General features: G+C 35.4%; 1 protein-coding gene across 8 annotated transcripts in view; it reads left to right on the forward strand.

Moving 5' to 3' along the window:
• The window catches only part of AKAP9 (A-kinase anchoring protein 9), a 120,814-nt gene that overhangs the window by 74,721 nt on the left and 33,812 nt on the right, over positions 1-12,281 (forward strand). For all 8 annotated transcript variants that reach the window (XM_075082806.1, XM_075082808.1, XM_075082807.1 and 5 more), the window contains 3 exons: positions 586-797; positions 6,076-6,238; positions 10,927-11,139. In XM_075082806.1, coding sequence (XP_074938907.1) covers positions 586-797; positions 6,076-6,238; positions 10,927-11,139 — 588 coding nt within the window. The remainder of the gene's footprint in view (positions 1-585; positions 798-6,075; positions 6,239-10,926; positions 11,140-12,281) is intronic.

The following is a 12,281-nucleotide window of genomic DNA, read 5'->3' on the forward strand; positions in this document are numbered from 1 at the left end:
TAATCAATTTTCAGTTCTAATAATAATGCTGAATTTTCATGTTCTGTATTCTAGTCTGTTTATCCTGAGAAGTTGTCTGAATTGTATGCATGTCTTTCCCTTCACTCACTTGAGTCTATGCTTTTAAATCACTATCTTGAACAGTTCTTGTTAGTGCACACAACATAGCTGGGCATTGGTGAAACAGGCTGGCAGTCTGTGGTTTGTTTTTTTTTTTAACCCAGTTGTATTTTAAAGACAATCTTGCAAGTCATTATTGCAAGTTATTCAAAGTAGTAAGGGTTGCTGGTACTAACAAAGGTTTGAAGATGAGACTCAGAGCCCAAGAGCATACCGAAAGGATGCCTAAAATATTTCTGTTAGTATCTCCTTTTCCTCTTTCCCTTCTGCTTGGTTTTAGTTAATGCATTGTGTACCATGTTTGTGTAAGTTTTAGTATGCAATATTGCCCTCTCTGTCTTTGTGACCAGTACAAATATTTTAATCATTTTATTACTTGTCTTTCTAATCATAACTCAGATGTACAGTTTTTCATGTTTTGAAGTGCTAAGAGTCTGTGTGAAAAGGTAACTATTGTTTTTCCAGAGCCCTGTTCCTCATATCACAGTAGTAGTATGGGAGATGATGACATTAACATGTGGTCAGGAGCAACAGATGAAGGACTACTGAGCCAACATCTCGCAGAAGGTGGAGTGGAAATAGATCCCGAAAATGAAGAACTCGTTCTGAATATTAGTTCTCGACTACAGGCAGCTGTTGAAAAGCTTCTGGAAGCTATCAATGAAACTTCAAATCAGGTAGGGTGACCTAATAGTGAAGCATTTTGAATTTTTTGTCTCAGATTTTCTTTCTTTATTTTTCTCATGAATGTGTTTTTATAAGCCTAAAACCTGTAGGCTCGTTTTGAAAGCTGAAACAATACTTCAAGTGCCTACACCCAAAAAAAGTCTGCTCCAACATGACTTACTGATGAATTTAGATACATGTTAGAAGTCTGCTTTGGACTGCAGAGTAAGCCTGAATTTGGCCATGTTTGTCAGTATAGGGCACTCTTTCATTGCTCATACGTGTCGTCTGCATTCTGCTGCAACCCAGAGGTAAGGCAGGAAGTGTCGGGGCACGTTGAGCTGGCCCTTGTGAAGAGGGAGGATTAAGAGGAACTGTGCCCAGTTCTCTTGACGAGCATTTTAGTCAACTGAGTGGCCAGGAAGGTGGAGCTCTCTGTCTGTCTCTTCCAGCTATGAATTAAACATGGCCAGTTAAGCACATAACCACCTTGCTATCAGAAAAGGAGGCTGCATTCTAGCACTCCAGTATTTATGTGAGGTATGTGATTCATGAATGACCTCCGTAGAAGAGGCAGTGTATGGGTACTCCTTTCGGTTTGCTATCGGGGTACTTTGCATGGTGGGATGTTAGTTGCTCTCTGGAGTACTTCCATTGTAATGGAAATGGGATCTATACACCTAGCTCAGTCAGTTCAAATCACACTGCTCGTATCATGTTCATCTTTAGAGTATATGCATCTCAATTTGAAGGTATCAAAGTAAATATTCCATATGTCATTGTAACTTTTTAAACTCTCCGGAAGAACTCAGTCTTTAGAGTCAGCTCTTTAATCTGTCTGAGACTAGAATTCAAAGGGTACAGTGTGTTTTATGCTACAGACCCACCTATTAGTTAACCTAGTAATGATATTACTTAAAAAGTCATTGCTGTCTTGTCTCTAGGTGTAAAATGTGTAGATCATAACTATTGGAAGCGAAGGAGAAAAAAATCTGTGATAGCAAAAGTAATATGAAAATTCAGCTGTCTAATACTTTCGAAGTTTTAAGCATTTAAGTATTTGTTGCTTTTCAACTTCAAAAATGAAGTTGATACTCTTCTTTTTAAAAAAAGAAGAAGATAAAAGACTAATTTGTGACTTACTAAACTTAAAAGTAAGTTAAATACAAATTCAGCAAACCCTGAAGCAGTTTACAGGATCTGGTGGATCCTGTAAATCAGTTTCTGCATTGTGTTTATTTACAAACTTATTCTGCAACAGCTCTCTTCTGTTTGAGCATGAGTTCAGTTAAAAAGAGATCTCTGGTTTTTTGAGGTCTTTTTTCAGCCTAAGGCCTAGCATTCCATAATAAAGGATATGCAGATACGCCAATATATGGAGTTATTAAAAAATACAGTTAGGCATTTGTAGGAGATCTTGCATTTAAACACCAGATGACACAAAGAAAAACAACTTTTTTACAGTAATTAAGAATTCATGCAACGATTCTAAAAGTATTGTCATTTATTTCACTTTTTTCTGAACATTTCACTGCTGATCTTTAAATTATTTTGCTTTTGTGACTTATATTTTTGCAGTATTTATTTTTCATGATACCAGTGAAAGTATTCAGTGTATTCTAAGCAGTGTATTTTGTCAATTGATCAAGAAAATTTATTTTCCCTTCATAGTTTTGGAGCTGAGACCTTGCCAGTACCGGCAACAGAGTTATGTTTTGACTAAAACACATACACACCCATGTTTTTCATTAATATGGATTATACAAATATGGATTTATCCCTGATGATTATATCTGGTTTGGGTTTTTTGTTTTAAGTTAATAAAATGTTAATCTGATTACACATTTTCCCACAGTATTAAGTATAAATATTGACATCTTTTTCTGGTTCTTCTGTAGAGGTACTTTGCAAGTGTTCAAGCTTGCCTGCTTTGCAATGTCTGTTGTGTGCTTACTGGATTATATAAAGTTCCTGTATATACCAAGGGTTCGTAGGTGACTTGGCAATTATTTTTAAATATTTAGAAATGGAATACTTTATTTTTTTCTGCTCTGCAATATTTTATAAACTAAAACTACTTACATGCAGAAAAGATTTTAACCTTTCCTCTTCATCACTTGTGTTGCGCATACAGACCTGTACCCATCTCTTAAAATAAACTTAAAAGAGTGAGAGAAACCTGGCAAAATCTTCAAAGTAACTGTTTGAGACCTGTCTGAACACACAGTTCAGACCTGAAGTGCAGTTTGAATCTTTTCAGGGAAGGCATATAGTGGGTGTATTAATTCAAATTCCACCTGCTTGTGTTACACATAGGTAAATAAATCAGGCCACACCCCTGAACTCTTCTGGTTGGGAGCTACTAACAGGAAGCCTTTCCTTTTAAAAACTAGCAGAGTTTAAGAAAGTTCTTCCTTTTGAATTATCTCCAAGAACAAGAATGAAGGCCAGTAATGACATATCTGTATTTCTCTCATTTGCTGTAGTGGAGATGGAAAATCATTTTTAGTTTCTGTTTTGCTAGCTTTTTTTCTGCCAGCGTACCTGTGCAGGTAAAACAAAGTCATGCTTCCTTGCCTTGGGAATTACGTGCCAGCTTGCTTTTTCATGGGAAACTTTTCTAAGAAGGATTTTTAAGAGTGTCCATACAAAGTTTTTTTGCATCTCTCTCTATTTTGGATTAACCTACTCCTGAATTACTCCTCTTGAGAATGTGATCTGAGGCTTCCTGCTGATTCTGAGTAGGTTTGTCACTGACAGTGCTGATATGTGTCTTCAGACTGTTAAAATATACATGTTCTGTTACAAAACTCCTGTTAAAAATTTCTAAAACCAGCCTAGCTAGTGCAAAATACTGATGTGGTGTTTGAGAAGACAGCAACAGTGATATTTTTTGGAATGGATTCTTACCGCACCTACTGGGCATCTAATCTTTTTAGCGGTTTGTGGACTGAAGGCCAAGAAGAAGATACATACGAGGTTGAGTCTCGTGTGCCTTTACCATATCCTTTTCCTTTCACTGAACACTTGGATGAGAATAATTCTGTAGTTGTAAATACTTCAATTTTTCACTTCAGCCACAAAAAAAAGGGGCACATTTTAAAAGTTGTCTCTAAAATCTCCTTGCCTACACCTCCCTATTCAGTAAGTATAAAAGTTTTTAAAAGAAATTGTATTTTAAACCAGCTTAAATAGAAGAGAATGCAGTGAAAAATTATATGAACTTGTCTCTGTCGTTAAAGTTGTTATGCACTGGTGACAGGCTTTTTTCCTAGGCAGTTTTTAATGGGCAATGAAAAAGCTTTAATTATACAATTCTCTCTGCTCATTTCTAACAAAAGAAATTTAGCAGACACAGAAATATATTGAATTACAGAGATTTGAGTTTTGTTTTAAAGCACTTCAATGTTACTTATTGCCTTACATTTTTCTCACTGAATAACTTACATTGGAGGTTAAAATTGTTGCTTTATAGTGTTTATGCACTGACTAGTAACATTAACCAGCACAAGCTTGCTAATGGCTTCCAGTGATCCCATGAAAAAATCATGTTCATGTTTGTCCTTCGTTTTGGTTTTGTGCTGTGATATTTTTTTAATGCCTTGAGTTGTTATTGCTGAAAAGATCTGGAGAGTAATTTTTATTCTGAGTTTTAATTGGAGTATTTGATGCGTTTGAGTAAGCCATTTTTATGGTTGTCTATGTACAGTAAACTTATATGTTCCCCTTTTATCTGAGATGGGTCTTTCATTAAGCACTTCAAAATGTGAGAAGAAAGTAAAGACTACTGTCTGATTTCTAAAATATCTCAAACCAGTGCAGATACTCTGCTGCAGTACTTATACATTTCTTTAGCTTCTGTCAGAATAAATAGTTCACATTAATGATGTCCATCTACAAGAATGCTGTAGAAAGGAAATCAAGTATTTAAATTCAGTGTATTCTAGAAGAAAATGTATTCATTATTCAGACATTCTTTTCAAAGTGTAATTTTATTTTTAAATGGATAATTTTGTGTGCAATGTTCTATGAAATGTTCCTAACCCATTCTTCTGAAGTTTTAAAGAAAGCCAGTCATACTCATGAACTTAGCTGGAGATGGTGAGAAAGCTTTTATTTTTTAAGTAATTGAGAGGAAGAATATGTTTATAGAAGCTGTAACAAAGCCACAGATGTTACTGTCTTACAAACTTCTGCCAATATCTGTAGTATTAAAAAGGAAAAGAAAGAAAAAAAAGGGGAGAGGAGCAGGAAATGTGTGTTATTTCATTTTCTGACATTCTTATTCGAAATAAATTTTCTTATTGTGAATACAAACCACACGAAGAACTCATGCCTGGTTCAGCTCTGACAACTTGTATTTGTGTCCCTCAGAGGTGGATGTAGGCTGTAAACGTTAACAGTTGAGAAGTAGAGATCTTGGTAACTGATTCCAGTTTGCTGTTATCTTAGATTAACATTTTGTGTAATCAAAGCATCTAACATTAGAGTAACATTCCTTCTTACTATTTTGCTTTGGTAATTCTAATTTTAATTATTTTTGAAATTACCACTTTGGAGATGTCTAAACTGGGCAGTAAGTATACAATTTTATGCATTTCAGCCCTGGTTTTCCAGTAGTTTAGGTTAGTGATACAGTGAGATAGCACTACACCTGTCGTAGTACCCATTAAATATTAACCCATCAGACAAGCAGAGAATAATAAAAAAATCCTTAGTAATTCTACTAGGTGTACACAGTTGGAAGAAGCATTGCTTTACTTCCTTGTTGGTTGAAAAGTGTGGTATATTCAAAATTCAAGTTTTCCTGGTGTTCTCATTTTTCTTCATCTTAAGGAGAGAAAGAGATGAAGCACCACCTGTGTCAATTTGTATCAAATCTTCTGCATTTTATACAGTGCTTTTATACAGTGGTTTTAAGCCATCCCAAGTATATGGTGGGTGGCAGCTTGCTTGTATTTAGTACAAAACACATATGTAAATAAAGGTGAATCTAGTGTAAACTTATAAACCAGGAATTACCCGAATGGAGACACGTATTTAGCCAGGTGGTTCATTGAGTTCACTATACTGACAGAGCCTGTTTGCTTAGACTTTTGTACTGAGTCAATCTTCCTATTGTAGTCTGCGAATGTGTGTTTAGTGAAGATCTTATCAAAAGTCCAGTGAAGTTATGTGAGACTTCTTATAACACCGTAAAGCAACTGTTGCATAAATAGGAATGATAGAATAGTTATTTACCAGAAGACCTTTGGTTTACCTAACTTCCATAATTTTTTCCTGTGGTAGCTTGAACATGCTAAAATTACTCAGACAGAACTTATGCGAGAGTCCTTCAAAAAGCAACAAGAGGCCACAGAATTTATCAAGTATCAGGAGGAATTACAAGAACGTCTTAATGAAGAAACCAAAGCCAGAGAGCAGTTGGCTTTGGAGCTTAGTAAAGCTGAAGGTGAGTAGCTTTTTTGATGAGTTGTTGAACTTCGCGCTCACTTACCTATCAGTTGGGTAAAGAAATTGCAAATTAGGTCAATTTCTTTGCAAATTTTAGAACGTTATCAGCCTTCTGGATACTTACGGAAAAGATGACCTCTGGAGGTCCCTTCCAACATCAAGCACTCTGTGATTCTGTTTCCCAGCTTTGTCTCACTTACTGTTGTCTGACTTAAAAATAATAGGTTTTATATATGTTGTTATCCGCAAAATTAATTTATTTCATCATAACATGTCTGTTTGTGCAGACAAGCTTAAATACTAACAACTTAGAATCATAGATGCGTAATCAGTTGAGGCTGGAAGGCACCTCTGGAGACCATCTATTCCAACCCCATGCTCACAGCAGGGTCAGGTAGAGCAGGTTGCCCAGGACTGTGTCCAGTCAAGTTTTGAATGTCCACACCTCTGTGGGTAGCCTGTTCTGGTGTTTGACCACAGTCAAAGAGGGGAGAGGAAAACAAAATATTTTTTAAAAAAATTTTGGAATGCAGTTTCCCATATTTCAGTTTGTGCCTGCTGCCTCTTGACCTTGACTTAGTTCCACACAAACATGGATAAAAACATAGAACCTTCACTCTGAATTTGATGATACAGTGGAGATATGTTTCAGTTTGTACTCTGTTTGAAGTTATCTTTTTAAGTGTATATGCAACTGCATTAAGGAAGCAATTAAAAATTGTAGGGTGTTACAACGGGAAATCTAATAATTCTAATCTAATCTAATAATCTAATCTAATAATATTTTCTGACATCAGAAAAATATGTTCAAATCTGATAGACACTTCTTAATTTGTTCTTTAGAAGTAGCTTCATTGTTTTGATAGCTGAATGTTTTGTTTCCACCCAGCATTTCTACCATTATCTATTTGTAATTAGCATCTGGAAAAGATGTAGAAAACACGTACCCTGTAGGTAGGATCTCTGTAGTAGTAAGCAGAAAGATATTTTAGTTAGTTCTGAAGCTCAGCAGACTTCTCTGTTTCAAAGTGGGAGCATAGAGTAAACAGCCAAATGTTATTGCTGGAAAATGCTACTTTGCCAGCCTTCCTCTTCTTTTTACACAGACAGATAATCCAACAGAGTTTACACGCTATTAATAGCTGGGGCGCACATAACCTGAAAAGAAGTGCAGGTTTCTAAGCGATGTGTCTAAAATGTGGTGCAAGGGACACTTGGTAGCCTTACAGTTCACACAGCATAAACGTCGTGTGTCATCAGCACCGGCATTGGCTGCAGCATTTCAATAGCTTTAGCAAAACTAGAACAGAGAAAAATTTATTTCAGAGGGAGTAGATTTAAATTTGAAAGGGGCATTTTTACTTCTTTTATGATTAAATTGAGTGGGAAAAATCTTGTACAAAACACATCTTAATATGCAGAAAAGATTACATCTTCCACTAAAATATAGATGACCTAAGAATTTATATTCTTGCAGAGATGGAGTTACAAAACTGTTTAGTATTGATGAATTTCAGAACATAGGCAGCTTTTATGTCTGTTGCTCCTTTCCTTGGAGGATAATATTTTTGTCTTGGTAGAATTTTTATTCACAAATCTTCAATAATAAAGTAAAATAGACTAATACATTAGGACAAAGCAGAGGGGTTAGTGTTAAGTTGTACTTAAAGTTAGGAATCTGTGATAATGTCAGAGCTGTCTGCATAAGTTTAAACCTACAAGTAGCATTTAAAAACTAGTACTAGAGACTGATTTGATGTATTAAAAAAAAGTTTTTATTGTAAACTTATCTCTGTTGCTTTGCCCTCTGGGTCTGTATTTTTTCGCTTAGTCAGGTTCTCCACCAAGAACTACAAGCTTGCTTTTTCATTTACTATAAATACATTTCCATTTGTGCAGGAATCTGTTGCAAAGAGTGCATGCATAATTGTGTTTAAAGATGACATCCTGCAGAATGAGACCTGCTTATTATCCATTTTTTATTTTCATATTTTTTTCCTATTACACCAGACAATCAAAAAGTCTAAAATTAACTAGGTTCTTCTCTTGAGCTATGCACATAAAATTTTCTTATCCAAACAGACTAATAGCAGCAAAGAAACTGCAAACTCTTACTAGATGCCAGTTTGTAGATAATGGGATTGCCCATATGTAAATGAAGGCAAAAATTTTCTGTAAAATTTTATTAAATGCTTGAAATATTCCATCAAAGCCCGGTTTGGAGATACAGCAGATGAGTCACGGACGTACTTTTTGATAGCAAAAAAAAGTATATTAAACACAAAAATCTAGTGAGACCTGTGAAGCTCTGTTTTGGACTCTCCAGATTTATCTGGTAATGTTTCATTTGAGGCAAAAAACATGGAAGCATATAAAGTGGAAGCAGTCTTCAAAAATTTTTAACTGGAATTTAATTTTTATCAGAGCAGTAGCAATGTCAGTTTATAATACTTGACAGACTGGCTGTGTTGATTTGGTTTATGGACAGTTCTGGAATATAAGAGACAGAAGTTGTTGTTAGTTTTAGCCCTTGACAGGTCCATTGCACAGTTGATCTTTTAAGTTAGGTGCAGATTTATATCATATGTAGAGATTTAATTCAATTCAGTCTTTTGGAGGGATTCAGCTAATATGTCCCTCTTATTGCTTTAAGGCTTTATAACTCCTCAATTAATTATCTTTTTTCATCCTTTTTTCCTGTGAACTTCTGAAATTAATGCACTTCTAAATGACAGGCACTTTTTTTTGTGTTGATATAATAAAACAAAAATGCTGTAGAACTCTAATTTCCTCTGCTCGCTGAACTGAGTTATGAGCACACTCAGACAAAGCCAAACTACATTCTCTTGTCAAATTCCTTAGATAGGTATGCAGAACAATGTCTTAGTTCATTATACATCTGATGGTACTTTGTCTTCTCTTGAGATAAAATGTGTCATTTTTGATCATTTCATTCTTATCACAAAAAATGCTGCGGCTGAAACACTAGAGTGTTAGTGGTGTCAGATGTGACTTAGTTAATGTGATAGAAAAGCTAATGCCAATTTGTTCACTGAATTCTGCCAACTTTCATTACATCTCTTCAAAAAAAAAGGCAGGAGTAAATACTGCAACACGTGATCTTAGTAGATGACTACTTCATTGTTCATACCTTTTTGGTGGGCATGTGCACTCCGTTTAACTTGGGAATGCCCTCTCAACTTCCAGTCTATTAAGTACTTACTGTGAACAGCATCTGATATGGTGGGAACAACTAGAATTTGTGTTATCTCAAATTTTTGAAATGCTGTTAATGGTGTTTCTAGTCCATTATTTTTTGTTTCAACAGCCAGTCCTTCTATGCGGCTGTGTTCTCTGTGAACCCAAGTCTAGGAAAAAAGATTGGTCAGCAGTGCGTGAGGACCAGACCTGTGTTTGTCAGACTGTATATGCAAAGGCCACTGTTATTTAATTTCCTCTGATAAGGAACTAAGTGCTTACGGAGGTTTTACTTTGTCTACATTGATAACAAATGGAAACATCTTTAGTTTTCCTGTATTCTCAAGCCAGAGTAAAATCCATTTTAATACTGACTCAAGACTATAGATTTGTACTGATAAAGTACTTTCATATTGAAAATAGTTTGATATTGAAAAAATACTGCTTAGATTCTGTGGGTTTAGTAAGAAGAAACCTGTGATGATAGGTGTGTGTGTACAGCTGAAAAAGTTTAGGCATTGTATGAGTGATGTCCTGTCTGTCTTTTGGAACAATTGGTATCTGACATGACAGAACACACCTTACGATGGAAATCTGGGATACCTCTTTAGTACCTTCTGTCACTCAGGAAAAAGGTCTTTTGTGTTCTGTGGTCAGACATTTCTGAAAGACCTGATGTGAATCTTCTGAAGTCAATACCATTACAGGGTCTCAGTTTAGTTTGTACAGCCCTCAAGGATATTCAGTTTCTTCCTAAGTCTTCAGCTTTGTGCTCACTGCATCATTCCAAGGTGGTGCCTTTTCTTACAGCTGTAATATAATTCATAAACCTAAAATAGAGATTCCTCAGATTCCTAAACTACTTCACTATGAAGCAATTTTTAAAGGCATACAAGACACATTCTCAAGGTAGTGTCCAAATTTTCTGTTAAAAGCATCATTAATTGTTCTGTGCTACTTTAAAAATTGCACATTAACAGTAAAGAAATTATATTGTTTCTTAGATGTCAGCTGTTACAGGGCTTTGGGGAGTGATTCAGGTCCTAAACATGGACACCTATGGCCAGTTTTGGTGCCTTGTGATGTTGGAGGCACCTATATTATACCTGACCCACAGGAGACCCATGATCTTACAGAAACTGTGGTCTGAGGTCAGATGAATGTCTTGAGGCACCCAGAATGGCACCTGGCACCTGAATTTTCTCCTGTGTTTATTACATACTTATTTTTCCTTGGTTTTGGAGTTCCTTTTTGCTCCAGAGGTCTTGTGCTGAGAAAAAATTAAGAACTATATTTGGTCTTGTGCTGTCCTTCCTGTAATTTGTTCATCATGGAAGAATCGCAAGGACAGGAGTAGAAGTTGTCAGCTGCTGAGTATCCAGCATGCATGTGCGTTCATGTGAGAATACTATAGAGACTTCACCATGCAAAAAATGGAAATTGTTCTTTATTGTCTGTTAAATCCGCCCCAAAATTGATGTTCTACAGGTCTCATTGATGGTTATGCAGATGAAAAAGCATTTCTGGAAAAACAACTCCAGGAAAAAATAGATGTAATTGACCATCTTGAGCAAGAACTACTGTGTACAGGTAACAAATTACAGGAATTAGAGGCTGAACAGCAGCAGATCCAGGAAGAAAAGGAGTTACTCTCCAGACAGAAGTACGCCATGAGAGCAGATGCGGGGCCAATAGAGCAACGTATGTATTCCTCAAAATCTTTCTGTGAGGTTTTCTTATACTTTCAAATAAATTAATGAATCGTCTCAGTGAAGATTTTCCCCCACCTCTTTGTAATCATTAATAAAAGTGTGCTAGGGAAAAATGTGGTCTTTTCATACCTGATGTCTGATGTTAGCATGATAACTTTTCTTGATATTTAAATTAAAAATGACCACATTTTCAGCAGTGTTGAGCAATGGCAATTGTTCTTTAAGCCAGCAAAAGTTTAAGACCTCTGAAAATCTGCTTTTATTTAGATTGTTGCTAGAGATTAAATATCTTGAAGTTAGTACCTATGGATAAAAATACTGGTCTAAATGCTTTCCAAATAGGGTTTTAGAGGGACTAGCAAGCATACCTACCAGAACATGACTGAACTATACATGATGGCCATACTTATTTTAGACACAGACAATATACTTTTCTAACAAATTCCTCTTTTGGGGAAGAATGGCACAGAAGTTGCACAATAAGGAAAATCTGTTATCTACCAGTAATGAAAACTTCCAGCACTGATGGTGAAAATCTCAGATAAATACCATGTCAATCTAACTGCTTACTCAAGAAAAAACATTTGCCTTCATGACATAAATGTCTTTTAATTCTTCCTTAAACTAATAACCTGAATTAATATTTTATGTTTGAGAGGGGAAGAAAATTAAACAGTAGTATTTTAAGAAGTACTGATCTTTCAAGGATTGCAGTGCTTACATTGTAAAGAGCAGGATGAAATGACCATTTTATTTCATTTGTAAAAGTTTATGGCAATTTATTATGTTGCTGTATTTGTAAATTACACATCTTGGTGTGTATTTGCAATTTCCTGCGTCCGCTTTGTAACAATGAAATTTTAAGAACAGCCTGTTGCTTCCTCCTTTATAGTAAAGAAGATCATTTTCTATGACTTCAGTTTGGTTATTTGTTATATGTTTAACATTTCTAAATATTTTAAAGTTATTTTCATGTATAACAACTGTAAGGATAAACAATTCTATAAATATGTGTAGGTACTTATGTCATGCATACCAGAATAACTTACCGCATTCCTTAAGTTATCTCAACGACTTTGTCATTAAATGCCACATCTATCTTTGGCTTCATTTTCTCTTACATTGTTGCAC

This window comes from Phalacrocorax aristotelis, chromosome 2 (assembly GCF_949628215.1).
Source record: "Phalacrocorax aristotelis chromosome 2, bGulAri2.1, whole genome shotgun sequence".
NCBI lineage: Eukaryota > Metazoa > Chordata > Aves > Suliformes > Phalacrocoracidae > Phalacrocorax > Phalacrocorax aristotelis.